The sequence below is a fragment of the Oncorhynchus nerka genome, linkage group LG9b, assembly GCF_034236695.1.
Source record: "Oncorhynchus nerka isolate Pitt River linkage group LG9b, Oner_Uvic_2.0, whole genome shotgun sequence".
In the NCBI taxonomy this organism is placed as follows: Eukaryota; Metazoa; Chordata; class Actinopteri; order Salmoniformes; family Salmonidae; genus Oncorhynchus; species Oncorhynchus nerka.
In genome coordinates this window covers 4,046,225-4,067,549 of record NC_088424.1, presented here as the reverse complement: position 1 = coordinate 4,067,549, position 21,325 = coordinate 4,046,225, and the positions used below count along the sequence as shown (strand labels likewise).

The 21,325-nt window shown below is 40.9% G+C and overlaps 1 protein-coding gene across 2 annotated transcripts in view; it reads left to right on the top strand.

The window, feature by feature from the left end:
* Nucleotides 1–12,157, top strand: part of LOC115114131 (potassium channel subfamily T member 2-like) — a 75,982-nt gene extending 63,825 nt beyond the window's left edge. The window contains exons 22-28 of one of the 2 annotated variants that reach the window (XM_065013280.1): nt 1,114–1,215; nt 1,657–1,740; nt 2,188–2,316; nt 2,574–2,594; nt 5,881–6,193; nt 9,732–9,822; nt 10,714–12,157. In XM_065013280.1, the coding sequence (XP_064869352.1) occupies nt 1,114–1,215; nt 1,657–1,740; nt 2,188–2,316; nt 2,574–2,594; nt 5,881–6,193; nt 9,732–9,822; nt 10,714–10,828 (855 nt within the window). In that variant the 3' untranslated portion in view covers nt 10,829–12,157. The remainder of the gene's footprint in view (nt 1–1,113; nt 1,216–1,656; nt 1,741–2,187; nt 2,317–2,573; nt 2,595–5,880; nt 6,194–9,731; nt 9,823–10,713) is intronic. The other variant, XM_029642138.2, reaches the window with a different exon arrangement.
* Nucleotides 12,158–21,325: the final 9,168 nt, after the last annotated feature.

The following is a 21,325-nucleotide window of genomic DNA, read 5'->3' as shown; positions in this document are numbered from 1 at the left end:
GGTATGAGTTATAATACCCATAAAACCTAGCGGTCAAACAGAGAAATGGTTCTAATCGGGTTTTTTCACCATTCATTTTTCCCATGAGGGTTTTTAGAAACACTTAAAATAAAGGCTGTTTCATGTAGGCTTCCCCCGGCGTGACGTTTTGATAACCGTGTAAATCTCTCGATGACAAGGTGACTTTTATAGGCTAGGTTGCAGGCTATGCATGGAAGCCCAGAGATGCTAAATGTGTTTATGTTAATTAACGTAAATTACCTACACGTGTTTATATTAATTAATGGTCAATTACCGCGGAACCGGCAGTTATTTGCAAGACAGTTACCAGCTGACACAAATTCTCTGTTGGCTTTAAATGACTTGTTAAACTAAATATTTTTCTCTGAGCAATTGTATTAGTATAAAATAATCTAATGTTCAAAGTTTTTTTGAACATATAATATAGCCCAGTATTTGTATTGTTTCTTTTATACTGTTTTTGTCTTTATCAATGGTGGCAATCATTTTGAAGGTGACTATGACCGGTGTCGTTTCCAATGGGAGCAAATTAAGCATAGCGGGGAGAACAAACAAAGATGTGGGCAGAGCCAAGCACAGGCTAACGAGATTCAAGTTAATGAGATCCTATTGGCATGTATTTCCATATTTCCGTTAGGGAATGCCTAATCTGTGAAGTGTGCATGTGCGATAACAATCTGCCCTTGCACTGCTTCTAAACAATGGCATTTTTTGAAACTTTTTGAATGGGTCAAGTCTACAAAGCTTAGTGCACTCTGTTCATAATATACTCTTGTTTTGGTAACAAAAAACTGTATTGAGATCGAAATTTTCATTGATGACAAAATGTTGGCCGTGTTTAATCTAGCTCCATCTTCTCCCACTTCCCACCACTAGACTTCCTCTCATCACCATATTTGGTGGTGAGAAGAAGTTCTGAATGGATGCTACAGATTTTTCACCCTGTGATGCTGTCCTAACATTAGTTTGTTGGTCTTCTGTGTCCCTGACTGGTATACAGTATGTCTATGGGAGCAGAAAGAGCTTTGTGATTCCATCATGTATTGAAAAGCACTCTACAAATATGTTTTAATATGACTTATTACTTATCAGAAAGAGCGGGAGAAAGGCTCCAACCTGGCTTTCATGTTCCGCCTGCCATTTGCTGCCGGGAGGGTCTTCAGTATCGGCATGCTGGACACTCTCCTCTATCAGGTAACCAGGCGGTAATAACCTGTACTGTACTGCAGCAGAGAGCATAGGAATGCTATTGGATGTATACTCGCTGTTGAGGTAGCTACCTAATTAGAGGTTTATGGTACTGTATACATAGGCTAATCTCTTTAATTAGCCTACAGAGGCTAATTAAAACAAGGTTATCTCTGTGGCAGAGACTGGTTTTGCTGAAGGGCATGTACTGGAGCGATTATAGTTATTTATTGTCCAAAAATGTACCAACCAGATATTTACTTTTAAACCCCTTAATTTAATGGAACATACAATGTGTTCATATGTATCCCGGTGTTCATAGGCTATAATGCTAGTTGAATTGATCATAAATGCCCCTGTTTATTAAATGACTGTGCACAAAAACACTCTTTGACATAATTTCCTTTCCATAACTTTTCTTCTGTTTGTCTTGGTCTGCTTTCCCAGTCGTTTGTCAAAGACTATATTATCTCCATCACAAGGCTGCTGCTTGGCCTGGACACCACCCCGGGCTCTGGCTTCCTCTGCTCTGTGAGTTACTCTCTGTCGGGGTTCCCCTCAATAGTCTAAAGTATTTTCCTTCTCATTCCAGATGATAGGCAAAAAGGCAAGGATCTTCTTGGTTCATCCCAATAGTATAATGCGACTTCCTCTCCTTATGTCAGATGGAAGGAAATAAGTAAGGAGGCTTCTGTAGACTATTTTAAGATGCACCCGCTGTACAGTAGTCCTATGTGTGACAACACAGCAAAGCTAAGATCTGAGAATATACTCAGTAAACTTCCTAAGTGCATGCTTCCTTTGTCTGTCCGCATCCTTATATTGACAGGTAAGTGACTCCAGTCGGTGTACTTCTCATGGTTATAGTGTAATGCACAGTGTTTCTGGAATCTAGATCAAATATGTTGCTGCTGCAAGGAATGTGTTTTTCCTGTATAGAGAAATGGCATTAGAAATGACCTCCTCCTCACCTTTTAGATGCAGATTTCCGAGGATGACCTTTGGATCCAGACGTATGGAAGGCTCTATCAGAAACTGTGTTCCACCGTCGGTGACATTCCCATCGGCATCTACAGGACAGAATCCCAGATGGTTGATTCCTCCGAGGTGCCCTCTAGATGTTCTAATAATGTTATATAATTTGTTTGGCCGTAAAATGCCCGTTTAGGTTGAATGTTTGAGTTAATTACATATTACAGCGACATTGGTTATAGTGTCATTATGGTTCATTGAAGTGTGTGTTTTTCTTCATTTGTTACGTGACATGTTTAGTGTTTGCATGGTTTCATGATTATTTAAGCACATTACAACACAGTAAGAGTCATTGATATTATTCCTCTTTCCTTTTTTTATTTCCCCATAAGCAATGCGAGCCATACTCCCAAGTAAGTTCCGTGAAAACCAATTAATATTCAAGCTGACATATGGAATTGTTTTAAGATGGTCATACCATGGATCATTTAAGTATTTGATTTTTTATTTTAGTTCCCCTTCAGGGATTAAAAAATAATACAAATAAATGTTTTTGATAAAATATTGAATTTGGCCTTTAGTTCCAAATCCCATGGCAACGTATTTAATAACACATTCATAAATGGCAAAAATAACAGATACAGTTGAAGTCAGAAGTTTACATACACTTAGGTTGGAGTCATTGAAACTCATTTTTCAACCACTCCACAAATGTCTTGTTAACAAACTATAGTTTTGGCAAGTCGGTTAGAACATCTACCTTGTGCATGACACAAGTAATTTTTCCAACAATTGTTTACAGACAGATGATTTAACTTATAATTCACTCTATTACAATTCCAGTGGGTCAGAAGTTTACATACACTAAGTTGACTGCCTTTCAACGAGCTTGGGAAATTCCAGAAAATGATGTCATGGCTTTAGAAGCTTCTGAAAGGCTAATTGACCTCATTTGAGTCAATTGGAGGTGTAACTGGATGTATTTCAAGGCCTACCTTCAAACTTAGTGACTCTTTGATTAACATCATGGGAAAATCCAAAGAAATCAGCCAAGAACTCAGAAAATAAATTGTCGACCTCCACAAGTCTGGATCATCCTTGGGAGCAATTTCCAAATGCCTGAAGGTACCACGTTAATCTGTACAAACAATAATACGCAAGTATAAACACCATGGGACCATGCAGCCGTCATACCGCTCAGGAAGGAGACACGTTCTGTCTCCTAGAGATGAACGTACTTTGGTGTGAAAAGGGTCAAATCAATCCTAGAACAACAGCAAAGGACCTTGTGAAGATGCTGGATAAAACAGGTACAAAAGTATCTATATCCACAGTAAAAACGAGTCCTATGTCGGCATAACTTGAAAGGCTGCTCAGCAAGGAAGAAGCCACTTCTCCAAAGCCGCCATAAAAAAGCCAGACTACGGTTTGCAACTGCACATGGGGACAAAGATCGAAATGAACTAAATTTACTCTGGTCTGATGAAACAAAAATTGAACTGTTTGGCCATAATGACCATCGTTTTGTTTGGAGGAAAAAGGGGAAGGCTTGCAAGCTGAAGAAAACCACCCCAACCGTGAAGCACGGAGGTGGCAACGTCATGTTGTGGGGGGTGCTTTTCTGCAGGAGGGACTGGTGCACTTCACAAAATAGATGGCATCATGGAGGTAGGAAAATTATGTGGATATATTGAAGCAGCATCTCAAGGAAATTAAAGCTTGGTCACAAATGGCTCTTCCAAATGGACAATGACCCCAAGCATACTTCCAAAGTTGTGGCAAAATGGCTTAATGCAACAAAGTCAAGGTATTGGAGTGGCCATTACAAAGCCCTGACCCCAACCCTCTAGAAAATGTGTGGGCAGAACTGAAAAAGCATGTGCGAGCAGGGAGGCCTACAAACCTCTCAGTAACACCAGCTCTGTCAGGAGGATTGGCCCACAGTTTGTTCACCCAACTTGTGGACATCTACCCGAAACGTTTGACCCAAGTTAAACTATTTAAAGGCAATGCTACCAAATACTAATTGAGTGTAAGTAAACTTCTGACCCACTGAGAATGTGATGAAAGAAATAAAAGCTGAAATAAATCATTCTCTCTACTATTATTCTGACATTTCACAATCTTAAAATAAAGTGGTGATCCTAACTGACCTAAAACAGGGAATTTTTACTAGGATTAAATTTCAGGAATTGTGAAAAATCGATTTTAAATGTATTTGGCTAAGGTGTATGTAAACTTCCGACTTGAACTGTATAAGAAAGCTCAGGAAATGTTATAGTTTTTTATTTTTACACACCTCTATACTTCCATTTATTTTTTTAAACTGGTACCGGTTATCTTCAGACGACTCTCACAAACGGGACTTATCTTTCCATAGAGTAGTCAAATTAGTTTTTAGGCCAAACCGTTTTCATGAGAAGACCGATTTTCGGGATGTCTCATGGTCTGATAAACAGTGCTGCAGCACGGCACCTCACACTGCAGATGCGGAAGGCCGGCACAGCGGTGGATGCGGTGGACTGAGACGCAGCCCATGCAAAACAAAAACATATACAGTGCTGTGAAAAAGTATTTGCCCCCTTTTTAATTTTCTCTACTTTTGCATATTTTTTATACTGAATGTTATCAGATGTTTAACCAAAACCTAATATTAGATAACGGGAACCTGAGTGAACAAATAGCACAACAATGACATTTATTTACATACTCATAAACAAATGCCCCCGTGTGAAAAAGTACACTCAATAACTGGTTGAGCCACCTTTAGCTACAATTGCTCAAACCAAACACTTCCTGTAGTTGTTGATCATTCTCACCACGCTCTTGAAGGAATTTTGTCCCACTCTTCAAAAAAGAAAAGACTCAAATATTTCAAGACACTCTGAGTAGATAATTTAAAACCCCTTTATTCATAGGCTACTTGGCTAATATTTGTCCAGGATACAAATATGCACTTCTGTGAAGCTGCTAAACCAGCCTTGATTAAGGGGAGGGTAGGTTGTTCTTGTTTTTTAATCTAATGAAATGAAATGGGAGGAAGCAAATATTCATCTCGTTCCATGGGCATCCCGGTTGGATAGGCTGTGCTGCCGCTCTAAAAAATCAGTTAAGACCTGCTTTTGGGGGGTCTTGACATTTTCCTTTAGTGTTGCATGAAGTTGTAACTTTTGCGCTTGATTTTAAGGACACACCTCAAATATTAACCACCCCTCCCACCTCAGTGCAAGCGAGCAGTTGATGTTAGACAGGTCAATTGACTAACCTGGTATAAGGGGTGTAAAATTCTAGCGTGCCAGTTCTTACATGAAGAAATTGCAAACTAGCGTGCATTTGACTCTTGCGCCTCTTTAGCATTAGCCAAAAATAGAGCCCTAAATCTCATTTTAGTGCAGATGAAGTTGGATTTCCTCTGCTGTAATATGTCTTGGTTAAATTGTGCTTGACAAACGCGGTGAGACTTGCCACTGGTGGTAATGTCAGTAACAAATCATCGTCAAAAATAAAATTAAAATAAAAAACACAAATTCTCTGGCCTCGCTCTTGATCATTTGTGAAACTTTTTGGGCATCAATTTAACTCCATATTTCTGTGTGTTTTAATTGGCTTTGTTCTGGTCATTTCATTTTACCCTGTTTCACCATGGACATACTATGGACTTCATTAATTGATATGGCATTGTGTTTCGATTGTACTCAGTCACAGCTCTCGATATGTGTCGAGGACTTTGACGACGCCAAGGAGCAGACCGACATAGAGCTTCCCCCTGTGGCCGGAGGGCTCCACCGCAGCTCCACCTCCAGCGACCCATCGGATGGGAAGGCCCCCCTGCTGAGGAGGAAGAGCATGCAGTGGGCACGAAAGCTGAGCTGGAGAGGCACACGGGGAAACCAGAGGGGGGCTCAGAGGAGGGCCCAGCAGGGTCTGAGGGCCAGACGCTCGGAGAGACAAGAGCTGGCTGAGCTGGTCAACAACCGAATGAAGAGTCTGGGACTCTCTGCCACGGCTTATGGTGAGAGACCACACCTGGGGAGGGATGTTTTTGGGGGATTGCTAGTTGGATTTCCAAGACCTGGAATAGAAGGCAAAATACGTTATGTGTTTGAAACATGAGACTCAGGCTTAGTTGATTAATGGATGGATGGACGACAGAGATGATTGACAGTCAACACTGACAAAAACGGACAATGATGAATGCATATAATTGAACACATATTCACACGTCTCAGTTTTGCCGCATTCATCATTGTCCGTTTTTGTCTGTCAAAAGTTCTAGTTCTAGTTAACTATTTGCATTTGCGGGAAAGGCAGACATTATGAGGTTTTAAAGAACAATCATCTCCATTGTCCATCATTCGTCCATCTCCATTGTCCATCATCCATCACTGGGTGTCCATATTTAAACTTCTCAAAATCAGCCAATTAGAATTGATGACGTGATAGAACGCTACATTTGAGCTTTTCCCATGAGATTGATTGATTTAATTGACAATTTCAAAACACAATGCAGCCAGAAATGCATAATAAAATGTGTTGAGCAAAAGATTTTTTAAATATATTTACATTGTGGTCCTCTTCAGCACATTGAACATTTTGCACATTCATAGTTAAATGCTGATCTGTAGTAAACATCACCTGGTCAAAAGAATTCAACAACTGTGCAAAGACCAAAACAATAACAGATTTAAATAGTCCACCAGATGGCAGTGGTTGCACTCCTTGGGAATAGCTCACAGAACTAATCATCCAGCGACCATCACTGTCCAAACCACGTTGGCTGCGACGACTTGCAAGTAGACTGGTTCCACCTTGCCTTGCAAATATTTCCACTGCTTCGCCATCCTCGCTGAGTCAAGTCACCTCCCTGCAGCTCCCTAGTCGCCAGTCCCTGCTCTGAACCAGCCCGAGTAATCTCCCGTGGTGTTCTTCAGGCTGAATAGTCTCCCAGTAATTGCACATAAAAACACAAAATACACTGAACAAAAATATAAATGCAACATGTAAAGTGTTGGTCCTGTGTTTCATGAGCTGAAATAAAAGATAAGAAATGTTCCATACGCACAAAAACATATTTCTCCCAAATTTTGTGCACAAATTTGTTTTACATCCCTGTTAGTGACAATTTCTCCTTTGCCAAAATAATTCATCCACCTGACAGGTGTGGCATACTGTATCGATAAACTGATTAAACAGCATGATCATTACACAGGTGCACCTTGTGCTGGGGACAATAAAAGGTCACTCTAAAACATAATGCAACAGATGTGCAATTAGCATGCTGACTGCAGGAAAGTCCACTGCGTGCTCATCATTCTCACCAGGGTCTTGACCTTATTGGCAGGCTGGAGAAGTGTGCTCTTCACAGATAACCCCTGTTTTAACTGTAGATGGCAGACAGCGTAGCGTGTTTGGCGTCATGTTGGCAAGCAGTTTATTTAAGTGAACATTGTGAACAGAGTACCCCATTGTGGCAGTGGGGTTAAGGTATGGGCAGGCATAAGCTACAGACAATGAACACAATTGCATTTTATTGATGGCAATTTGAATGCACAGATATACCGTGATGAGATCCCGAGGCCCATTGTCGAGCTGCATGAGGCAAATGGTGGTCACACCAGATATTGACTGGTTTTCTGATCCATGCCCCTGATCCACGGCCCTTTTTTAAAAGGTGTCTGTGACCAACAGATACATATCTGTATTCCCAGTCATGTGAAATCCATAGATACATGTATTTCAATTGACAGATTTCAATATATGAATTGTTGCTCAGTAAAATCTTTGAAATTGTTGCATGTTGCGTTTATATTTTTGTTCAGTGTATAACAAAATGACCTGCCACACTTAGCCCTATGCTAACACAATATCAGCTGGCCACGATTATTTCCTGTACCAAATTCCGTATCAGTCAATCAAAGATCTTAAACTTTATATCCATCAAACAATGGCACGTGGTGGGAAAAGTACCCAATTGTCATATTTGAGTAAAGTAAAGATACTGTAAAAGTATTTGGTTTTAAATATACTGAAGTATCAAAATTAAATGTCATTGCTAAAATATACTTAATTATTAAAAGTAAAAGTATAAATCATTTCAAATTCCTTATAATAAGAAAACCAGAGGGCACCATTTAAAAAAATATATGTTTTGACGATAGCCAGAGGCACACTCCATCACTCAGACATAATTGACAAACAAAGCATTTGTGTTTAGTGAGTCCTTAAAACCCGAGGCAGTAAATCCAATCAAATCCAATCAAATTTTATTTGTCACATACACATGGTTAGCAGATGTTAATGCGAGTGTAGCGAAATGCTTGTGCTTCTAGTTCCGACAATGCAGTAATAACCAACAAGTAATCTAGCTAACAATTCCAAAACTACTACCGTATAGACGACACAAGTGTAAGGGGATAAAGAATATGTACATAAAGCTATATGAATGAGTGATGGTACAGAGCGGCATAGGCAAGATACAGTAGATGGTATTGAGTACAGTATATACATATGAGATGAGTATGTAAACAAAGTGGCATAGTTAAAGTGGCTAGTGATACATGTATTACATAAGGATGCAGTAGATGATATAGAGTACAGTATATACGTATACATATGAGATGAATAATGTAGGTTATGTAAACATTATATTAGGTAGCATTGTTTAAAGTGGCTAGTGATATATTTGACATAATTTCCCATCAATTCCCATTATTAAAGTGGCTAGAGTTGAGTCAGTGTGTTGGCAGCAGCCACTCAATGTTAGTGGTGGCTGTTTAACAGTCTGATGGCCTTGAGAAAGAAGCTGTTTTTCAGTCTCTCGGTCCCAGCTTTGATGCACCTGTACTGACCTCGCCTTCTGGATGATAGCGGGGTGAACAGGCAGTGGCTCGGGTGGTTGTTGTCCTTGATGATCTTTATGGCCTTCCTGTGACATCGGGTGGTGTAGGTGTCCTGGAGGGCAGGTAGTTTTCCCCCGGTGATGCGTTGTGCAGACCTCACTACCCTCTGGAGAGCCTTACGGTTGTAGGGATGACCAGGGATATTCTCTTGAGAAGTGTGTGAATTGGACCCTTTTCCTGTCCTGCTAAGCATTCGAAATGTAACAAGTACTTTTGAGTGTCAGGGAAAACGTATGGAGTAAAACGTACATTATTTTATTTAGGAATGTAGTGAAGTAAAAGTTGTCAAAAATATAAATAGTAAAGTACAGACTACTTAGTAAGTAGTACTTTAAATACTTCACACCACTGCTTACATTAGGTCAACTTAGCCAACAGAGGGATATTTTAAACCTCAAAATTCAAGGTTTACCTTTGTTGACTAGGCTACCAGCTGGACGTGCTAGCATAGGGCTATGTGTGCCAGGCTAGCTCATGGGAAAAGCGAACATGTAGCATTCTATCATGTTCAACTACGTCGACAATTCTAATTGGCTGATGCAAATTTTGAGATGGATCAAAAGTTTACGTTTAAACCTTATCAAGAGTTCACAAGTATGAACAGGACCTATGATCACTAGGGCCTATGATTGCTGTTTTTTCCTATTCTAGATGACATGAGCGAGAACCAGAGCACTCATTCCCACACATATGTGTTGATCAACCCATCTCCTGACACCAAACTGGAACTGAATGACATAGTGTAAGTATGGCAGTAAGTAGTTAAGTATGGGCTAAAGACACACCCAAACAGTTGACGATGTGCGGACGAAAGCATGAAACACCGAGAATCTCACTGCCAATAGGTACTTATCACAGTGGAAGGCCATTCCTTCTCTTGCTAGAACAAAAGTTGTACCTGATGCGTGACGACCCCGTAACAACGAACCTACCATTTAAGAAAAAGAAAAAGGGGGCATTTTCTCCGTACATCCACGGATGAGCCAGTCACACTTCATATGCAATGTAGGCTATGGGATGGTAGCACAACACTAAATACTTCCTCCAAGCTAGCTAACCACTGTAGCTAGCATTGACATAATAATTCAATGACAATGGATAAGCTACTTCCATGAAACAGCTGCCAGTGTTAGCTGCCGAGTTAGTGCAGTGTCCTTAGCTAGCTAGCAATGGATGTGCTAGCTAAACATTTGGCTATGGGCTGGTACTGACAGTATGGGATCATAGAGAGGTAATGAAATTGTTTCTTCGTCATCTTGCTATCTAGCTGTGGCCATCTTGCTAGTATCAAATAAGGGCTTTCTAGAAACATTAGCGCAGATAGCTTGGAAGCTAGACATTAAGCAATACGCACGGATATGCATTGCTAAACAATGCTACTTCCACCTTCTGGTTTATTTTAACAAGGCTGAGTGGCTGACGACTTCCAAGGTCTTCCAAGGAGTTTGACTGCCGACACTGTTCAATGTTCTAATGGTGTGTCAGAGCTTAAACCAGATCATAAAAGTCGAAAAAAATCAAGAATGTCTCCTACTCGATATTACTCCCATTTCCATATTATTCTGTGGATAGACAAATGTTTGGAAATATCAAACCACTCCGAGTGAGAGGAATTCTCCATCCTATTTTACAGGTATATCATCCGTTCAGATCCTGTGGGGTATGTCCCTAAGGCTGGTGACAGCAGGGAGAGTCTGGGAAGCAACACCTGTCTTGGGGAGCACACCAAGACAGAGTCTTCTTTTTGATCCATACCTACACACAACCTGCCTTTACAGTAGTATTGGGTGGTTAAAGGGATAATTCATTTTTTTTGCACTGCTACATCCTTGCCGGGAGATTCTGGACGTTAAATTAGAAAATAATAATAATAAAACTAGCTAAATAACCAACTAATGTAAAACGGTTAGGATGAAATGACAACATTGAAAATGAGCTAAAACCTCAACAAAGTGAACCATCCCTTTTATGCCATAATTATGTTATGTGCTACAATTCATATTGCATTGCACAGAGCATGGGGTGGTGCAAATCAATATAATCTTGGAATGTATCATCCCCATACTTTATCTACTTTTCAATTAACATAGATGTACGTGTGTCTTAAACTGTATCTCTCTCTTTCACAATGTGGCCTTTCCAGAGGATAAACTCAGTTTAGGAACTCAATGATTTTAAAGACACTCCATGGTCAAAACTCTTCTAGGAGAGCAGAGTCTCTGCTCATCTTCCAAATATGTCTGAAACCCTACCTCGTCAAATAGTATTTTAGTATGGTGTAATCCCACAGCATTCACACCCCCACCTCACCCCTCACCCCAAATATTGGTTGCCTTTCATGAAATAACCCTCACACTTGATCCCCTCCCCCCCATCCAAATAGCACTGACTTTGCTGATAGCTACTTTATTGAGAAATAATGTACTTAGTATGACTGAGAGGTGGGAAAATCACATATATCTAGCTTAAGATGAATGCACTAGCTGTATGTCGCTCTGGATAAGAGCATCTGCTAAATTACTCAAATGTAAATTGTGGTATTTGTTTGCATGTTTGAGGGGTGGTGACTGAACTGTTTGGGTTGCTATGCAAAAATCTGTCCTCATAGTTTACAGTATAGAGCTCGCCAACTTGTAGTCCTAAAAAAACAACAGAAATGAGTAACCTCTGGTTCGTTCAACCATTGCTATGGCGGAAATGAATGGGGAAAGAATGGGGTTTCGGGATAAACGGCGGGGGGAAAAGTCTGAGGTTAACACAGGCTTAGGAGATCTTATATACATTGTGTTCCAGAACAAAACTTATAAGATCTCTGTTTACCACCGACGTTATTTTAGCAGTTTATCAACCATTCATTTCCCCATAGGCTTTGCCCAACGAGCCATGGCAGAGTTAGTGCCTACAAAAAGACGCCACATTGCTCTATTACTATTGCTCTCTATACCTCATGATATCATATTTACTGTTTATTTACTCATTTGTATAGTCATGTGAATCATGCATTGTACTATACTCATCTGTTGAATGTTTGTTGTCATTCATATTGACTGTCATAAATAATGGAATGCTTACTCTCATTATCTTTGCACACTTTGAATGCAAATAGATTTCTGAACTTGTGGGGAACTCTTTCCTTCATTAGCTTTTAAGTTGATTTAGACTGGGATTTAATGCAAGGCATGTTGGTGCACGGCGCACTAACATACTTTTAAAGGAAATTATGGTTGAGCCAAAATGCACAGTGTTTACCATGAATGCAATAGTACGATGGGGGAAATGCGGGGATAATGCCTTTAAAAGGCGCATTATCGGCTGTATAGTGCACCACGCTTTGCATTAAATACATATATATATATTTTTTTGACAGGAACAGTGCACATTACTCAACACGATTATCACGATGACGGAAGCCATAATAGTATTCAAAAGTAGGCCTACAGAGTGGCCATAGAAACAACTCATTTTCTGTGAATATATATATATACTGTCTTTTAGTTATTCTAGTCTGCAGGTGAGGAGTGTTTTTTGGACTCCGGTATCTCCTGGGTCTGTGATGTCGGTGGTGCCAAAGGCATGGACTACTGGAGATAAAGCTCTCTGTATTGGAGTGGGTGGGTGGTGGATATGAGAGAGAGAGCACACGTGTCTATCTGTGCATGTGCAGGCGCACGTGCGCGCGTGTGTGTGTGTGTGTGGCATTAAGCTTAAGAGCTCAGAGGAAGACAGTAGAAAATCCCTGAGGGAGGGAGATGGCAGACTGACAGCTTTACAATGCCCTCGGGAGAGGTATCTAAAGTAGGACTCACATTTATTAGACAGTATTGTACAGCTTAGTTGGTGTGATAAAATCACAACTGTCCAAACACAGACTGTATATGAAGTTGCAAATTGGAATTCTAGGTGACAGAAGCAGTCCTTGGCAATGGCTTGTGATAGGTCATCTCTCAGCGACAAATACAATCGGGAAAATGTTGCATCCTTCCTAGGACCAATAGCATCCTCTGTAATTCATTATCTAGAACACCAAATAATTATCTTGTGTTATGCTGTTTTCATTTTATTTTGTCCTATTACACACCCGCCATTTGAGATTCACACAACAACACACCCAACATCAGTGAGCCTCCCAAGGGAGATTTAGAACTGTGCCGAAAACAAGACACATAGCTGTTCTTTGATTTGCAGCAATAGCCCACATACTCCACCTCATTGGCGCTCCACAGCTGCCTCTGCCAATGCAAGAACATCTAAGTCTGAATTCACTCAAAGGAAGATGATCAGTGAAAATCAGCATAAAAGAATATTGGGGAAAGTAATCCAATGTTTTTTTTTGTCAAGATTTGGATCTATTCCGCTTCACTCTGCTTCCTTCACACTCTTTCATATTTTCCTTTAATTAGTTAATAAAGAATGAATCAAAACACATCTCATCAGCACCACTCATCTCATTCCAGAAACATCATCTTCAAAAAGAAACAGACTTTTTTTTAAAAGGACAGGTCCTTAATGAAGAGCCGCTAAAATGCGTACATGCCGGGAAACATCAGGGGACACATAAGGTAGCAGACTATCGGGGATTTTACAGTCACATTAAAAAGTTGCTAATGTCTTCGGCTGATGTCTTTCACCGCTGAGGTGTCAACGCCTCTTCAAGTGGTGGTCTCCTGAGCCACAGCATACGATCCCTTCACGTAATCTCAGTCGTTGCGGTCTCATAAATAAAAAAACAACAGCCTCATCTCTGCTTATGAGGGCGGCGCTTGCTGCTCGCTTGCCACTTCAATATGCAAATTCAAACCTTAATTGTAGCCATGGGAATCTTGTAAGAGCGAGGGAAGAAGAAGAGTCATCGGGGAAACAAACATCAAGGCCTGTGCGAGCAGCAAGATGGTAGTTTAGATCTAAGACTCAATGGCATTTATTTACCTTCCTGGGGAGAGAGAAGGGGGATATAGAAAAGGGGAGAGAGAGAGACGGGAAGAGAGATGGAGAAGGAAAGAGAGAACGTTTAGATCTGAGACCCAAGGGTACTTCTTTACCTACAATGGTGTGAGACGGGGGGAGAGGTGGGAGGTGGAGAAGGAGAGAGAGAGATTGAGATAGAGGGAGGGAGGGAGAGAGAGCAGACTACCGAGACCAGCTGTCGTGTGAAGGCACATTTTTAAGACACATTTTCACACACTTTGTGAAATGTGTTTTATGTACAGTATAAGGGATGAATACTGATATCAGTGATGATTGCTTTTCAATGGCTGTTTTATCCAATATAATCATGCACATACATAGTTGTACTAAAATCATGTCTTTCCATGATAATATATCAATAGACAAATGTCTTTCAAATTTTTTGGGGGACAGGTCCTCCATGTAATGTAGTAAAGGTTACACCATTGGTTACTATCACAGTGTTCATCGAGGTGACATTGTTGCCTACTTTGAATTGACACAATGAGCACAAAAAAAGACTTGTTTATACCTGCCGTTAACATGCGTCATTTGCCCTGATCTTGTCCACATTCTGATTTTGCCCACCTTCTCAGAAATATGTCTACACATGGGATTAAAATGTGTCTCATATCCATCCACTGTGTTCGCATTGTGACCAGATTTCCTATATGCAAATAATTTGATTGGTGTTCTTCAAGAATATTTTAAGACGCATATTGATGCCGTAAGTCAATGGTGCCACCTCTCAATCACTTTAGAAGGCGAGATAACAAAATGGTTTCACTGTCCAGATCTGTCTATACTTGTAAGATATCCAGACACAATGCGTGCCTGACTACCTCCCGAGGAAGATCACAATCAGATCACAATGACTCTTTTAATCATCTACACCTGTTTTATAGGTTTTATTCGCACCAAAGAAGATAAGTGAAAGACAAAACAGTACAGATAAAAACAAGGTAAAAACAGTGTGCAGGTGAGTTTGGAAACCCAAAATAGTTTTTATATGAAAATCACACACCCCAAAAACAATGTACAACGATGATGATGTTTTGGCAATGTGAAGATATCAATTCCAGAGTATGGAACCTCTGTATCTGAGAGAGAAGTGACAATGTGTGGTGCGGCAGTGGGGAGGGTGAAGGTTATCGGAGTGTCTTGTGTTGTATGCACGGATTTGGAAGAAACGATTGAAGGGTTTGGGTAGGATGTCTGGGAGGTATGTGTATTTGTAAATGAAGGTGCATAATTGTATATTGAGTTTCTTAAACAGAGGGGCAGATGGAGCCAAGTAATTAGAGGGGATGGCTAGCCTTGCAAATGTATTTTAGATGAGTAAATTGTCTAATTCCATTTGGGCATGAGATAAAAAAACATCAACACGCTTGATTGTTTAAAAAAAAAAGATTGTCACCAAATTGAATATTTTTTTTAGAGCAGAATCTGTTGGTATTGTTTGCATTAAAGGCATGAAATTATTTAAAAATAATCAATATAGTGACAGTCAGCTGTCAGCTTCAATGATTGTTGACTAATTAGAAAATGGGAAGACAGTGGGCATGTGCATGCACCCCTTCTCACCTGTGCACTCGTTCACCCCCCTCAAAGATTAAAAGTAGTGGATCGTAGTAACTGTATTGGTAGACAATTAATCTACATCTACCCAATTCTTTTACATCTTTCAGATGAGTTAAGGTGAGTGGCCAGAGCTAGCAAGAAATGGGATGCAGCTCAAAATGACATGGCTAACGAATGACAGCAGGATGCCTCTTGCTTCCAACAAGTTTAGGATGGGATGTCGATTGTTTTGCTATCTAAAATCAAAATAATTCTTAACTGCTGAAATTACTGCAATACTGTTAATATATTTTGATCACTTTTCATGTCATTTTGGCCAGATGATAGGCTTACTCACTGATTCAAACAACATCGGAAGAAAAGTGTGAACGTTAGCTCTGAACGTTAGCTCTGGTGTACGGCTACTTGTAGATTGTAAATTACAACTTTATACTACGACATTTATCATGACACAAGGCGAGACCCAGATGGAGACACAGGAGGCAGATGGTTGGAGTTGTTTAATAATCCAAAACAAGTAGGCAAGAGAATGGTCGTGGACAGGAAAAAAGGTCAAAACCAGTTCAAAGTCTAGGAGGTACAGAGTGGCAGACAGGCTCGAGGTCAAGGCAGGCAGAATGGTCAGGCAGGCGGGTACAGAGTCCAGAACAGGCAAGGGTCAAAACTGGGGGGACTAGAAAAAGGAGAATGGCAAAGGCAGAGGTACGGGAAAAAAGACGCTGGTTGACTTGGAACATACAAGACGAACTGGCACAAAGAGACAGGAAACACAGGGATAAATACACTGGGGATAACAAGCGACACCTGGAGGGGGTGGAGACAATAACAAGGACAGGTGAAGGAGATCAGGGTGTGACAACATTACTAACTAGCTAGGTAATTATTCGGTGTCTAAACCAGCCTGATTTCAGTGATCTGTAGCATGTTATCTTGAATAGGCCAAGTCAGCTACGATACTTAGATCAGGGATGTTCGAGCTATCGTTTTCAAATTGGGCATGCTAGCTAATGTAAAAAAAACGTGGAAATGAACTATTTTCCTTAAGTAATCATACAATATGTTTACATTACAATCCTTGAACCTTTGTTAATCGAAATCTATATGGATGACCTTGCTGATGTGTCCTCTACTGTACTTCCTATACATTTCTGATGATACCAACTTGTTTTATCACACAATAATCTCAATACACTAATCAATGAAGCCAACTCAGGCATGGCAAAATGTTCGGAATGGTAAATAAACAAGTTAACTTTAAATGTAAAAAAAATATTCACCTTCATTGTAATCACTGTTAGAATAATAAATATTGTGAGTAAGCATGAGAGCATCAGCTGTTCTGGACGACTGTGATCACGCTCTTCGCAGCCGATGTGAGTAAAACCTTTAAACAGGTCAGCGTTCACAAGGCCATTGGGCCAGACGGAATTTTCAGGACGTGTACTCCGAGCATGCGCTGACCAACAAGTGTCTTCACTTTTTAACCTCTCCCTGTCTGAGTCTGTAATACCAACATGTTTCAAGCAGACGACCATAGTCCCTGTGCCCAAGAACACTAAGGTAACCAGCCTAAAATACTACCGACCCGTAACACACGTCTGTAGCCATGAAATGCTTTGAATAGGCTGGTCATGGCTCACACCAACACCATTATCGTAGAAACCCTAGACCCGCTCCAATTTGCATACATAATAAAACCATATTGGTGCTCATATACAGTGCATTCGAAAAGTATTCAGACCGCTTGACTTTTTCCACATTTTGTTACTTTAGCCTTATTCTAAAATAAAAAATGTTCCTCATTAATCCACACACAATAACCCATAAAAATAAAGTGACAGTTTAACAGTTCTTTTTTAAATTTGAGCAAATTTACTAAAAATAAAAAACAGATACCTTATTTGCGTAAGTATTCAGACCCTTTGCTATGAGACTCGAAATTGAGCTCAGGTGCATCCTGTTTCCATCCTGTTTCCATTTTTCTACAACTTCATTGGAGTCCACCTGTGGTAAATTCAATTAATTGGACATGATTTGGAAAGGCACACCTGTCTATATAAGGTCCCACAGTTGACAGTGCATGTTAGAGCAGGAATTATCCATAGAGCTCCGAGACAGGAATGATTTCCATCATTCTTAAATTGAAGAAGATTGGAACCACCAAGACTCTTCCTGGAGCTGGCCGCCCGGCCAAACTGAGCAATCGGGGGAGAAGGGCCTTGGAGTTCCTCTGTGGATATGGGAGAACCTTCCAGAAGGACAACCATCTTTGCAGCACTCCACCAATCAGTCCTTTATGGTAGAGTGGCCAGACAGAAACCACTCCTCAGTAAAAGGCACATGACAGCCCGCTTGGATTTTGCCAAGAGGCACCTAAAGGACTCTGAGAAAGAAGATTCTCTGGTCTGATGAAACCAAGATTGAACTATTTGGCCTGAATGCCAAGCATCACATTTGTAAGAAACCTGGCACCATCTCTACGGTGAAGCATGGTGGTGGCAGCTTCATGCCGTGGGGATGTTTTTCAGTGGCAGGGACTGGGAGACTAGTCAGGATTGAGGGAAAGATGAACAGAGCAAAGTATAGAGAGATCCTTGATGAAACCATGCTCCATTAGCGCTCAGGACCACAGACTGTGGCAAAGGTTCACCTTCCAACAGGACAACGACCCTAAGCACACAGCCAAGCCAACGCAGGAGTGGTTTCGGGACAAGTCTCTGAATGTCCTTGAGTGGCCCAGCCAGAGCCCGGACTTGAACCCAATCCAACATCTCTGAAAATAGCTTTGCAGCGACGCTCCACATCCAACCTGACAGAGCTTAAGAGTATCTGCAGAGAAGAATGGGAGAAACTCCCCAAATACAGGTGTGCCAAGCTTGTAGCTTCATACCCAAGAAGACTCGAGGCTGTAATCGCTGCCAAAGGTGCTTCAACAAAGTACTGAGTAAAGGGTCTAAATACTTATGTAAATGGGAATATTTCCGTTCTTTATTTGTAATAAATCCCCCAAAAAAAACAGTTTTTTCTTAGTCAAAAACAGTTTACTCCATTTTAGAATAAGGATGTAACGCATAATGTGAACAAAACATTCAGATGTAAATATATTATAGAACAAGTGTCTGACATGTAGAATATGGAATTTATTCACATCATCTCCACGAGGCCCTGTCACTTATAGCTGATTTCATGGCTGAACTATTGCCAAAACTCAGGGAGGAATTCGATCACCAGTTGCTTGAGTTTGTGCATGAGTTCAAGAAGAGGACACGGACCGAATAACAAGGGACCACAGTAAAATTGATGTTCTGTTGTTCTGACCCTCAACTACTTTTCTCCTTCCCGCCTTCTGACACCCTGGTGGTGTCATGACTGTCCTGTGAGGAGCTGAATGGGTCAGATCAGCTTGGCAATAGATGACAGTAACCAGACCCTCTCTCCCCCACAGAGGGCGGAAGAGGGAGCTGGTGGGGGGTTGACACCTCATGCTCTGTTGTAAATTAAAGGAGAGGAGATCCAGGGTCTCCCTCTCCAAATTCACACAGGAATGTGTCTTTGTTCACCGAAGCTCTTAACACGTTCTAAATCGAATACTGGAACAAGATTTCTAACATAGAACGTGGGAAATGGTCTAGAGGCGATCTAGAGAATAATATTGTCATATTGGTTGTTATTTTGAGATGTCATTCAAATGTTATAAAGGAAATATTGTAACGTTAAAAGTATATACACTACATGTATGAAATCTCCATCCTCTACATTGTGCATGAAATATGGAAAATTATGCAAGTATTTTTGTTAAGATAGGGATGTGATTTTAGGTGCCATCAGAGATCATTTGTTTTCTATAAACTTTGCACAGTAAGTAGCCACGCCCCGAGTGAGGTCAGAGAGCGTGTTAGCCTGACGGAACCGTCCCTTTCGACCAGAGTGCATAAAAGGATTGGTAAAGAAATTAACATTTAGACCAGAGAGGCGTGTAGCTGCAGCTCACGTACAAATTGGTTTGAACTCTGAAATCTCAACACGAGGTAGAGACAAGAACGTCACCTCCCGGACAATCACTGGTATGGCTGATTAGCGGTCCTAAGTAAAGTATCTAGAAAAGCGAATTTAAGTGGGACCATTCTACTACTCTTCAAACCCTCCTATTCCACTACTCTTCTCAAGTCACCATAATCTACTACTCTCTGGTTAGCCTATCTTCCAAGGAGCATCTTCCAGAGTGAACAACAGTAGGAGACGGGGACGGGCATTGTTGGACAATCAGAGCCTTTCAAGCATGCCGTGGAAAGACCCAACACCCTTCCTAAGAAGGCCTGGTTCCAACAGTGATAAACCCGCGAACAAAGGCATTAAAACGTAAATAAATTATTGATTTCTTACTCCAAACGGGTGGCGGTTTGTGTGCAATGTATATGATTTACTGTCAGAGTTGTTCCTAAAATGTATCAATGATACGTGTCTCCCTCCCTCCCTCTCAATCTCCTTTGTAATAAGCCGCCGTATGTTGTCAGTCCACTAGGGACCCTTTTCTAATGTATTTAGTGTGTATGTTTATCCTGTGTTGTTATCTAGTAAATAAATAATTAAACCAATTAGTGTAGTACTGAATCATAAGGCTGGGGTTTTTGCAGATGCAAGGAGGTTATGACTGTTCAGAATGATGATATGAAAAGAGGTTATGATTAATACGTTGACTGTTTTATGGATGTGATAGGTAAAGACCTTTTAGAGTTCATTTCAGGAGATGGTAACTCTTTAAACAACTGCTCTCGTGGTGCACCACATTCCTAATGAGTTAATTGTTACCTGATTCATTTAATTTAAACATAGTTGATTCGATTAATAAATAATCAGGTGAATGAAAGTAAAGTCACAACAGTGATGACACACATCACTGCGTGCCTGGCAGATATCTCAGGTTGGATGTCGGCCCACCCCGTCAAGCTCGACAAGACGGAACTGCTCTTCCCCCCGGGTAAGGCCTGTCCACTCAAAGACCTTTCCATCACATCACAACTCCAAGGTGTCCCCCTCCCAGAGTGCAAAGAACCTTGGTGTGACCCAGGACAACACCCTGCCATTCTCTGCAAACATCAAACAGTGACTCGCTCCTGCAGGTTCATGATCTACAACAGGATGTGACGCAGATCCTAATCCAGGCACTTGTCATCTTCCGTCTGGACTACTGCAACTCGCTGTTGGCTCCCCATTTATGCCAATAAAACCCTGCAATTTATCCAGAATGCTGCAGCCCACCTGGTATTCATCCCATGGCACCCGCTCCTCCGCACACTCCACTTGCTTCCAGTCTAAGCTTGCACCCACTACAAGACCTTGGTACTTGCCTAAGGAGCAGCAAGAGGAACTGCCGCTCCCTACCTTCATGCAATGCTCAAACCCTACAGTAGTAGGAGGGCTGATCCCAGTGTTGTTATATTGAACACTTCTTCCACACTTACAGTTCCCTAATAATGATAACCAGTTTGAACAAACGGTCAGGCTTTTGGAAAGAATGAACTAGCGTGTCCCTGATTGTATGAAAACAGAGCAGAATTTTCCGCTAGAGCCTCGATACTGTTTGTGAAAGTCCAGTATTTCAGGATTGCACTTTTGATTTTGTTTGAACGATGATTGAAGTCTGTTATAAAGCACAGCCGTGACATGCTGTCCTTTTCGGGCTTTTGAGCTATAAGTGACAATCTCCCACCATAATAATA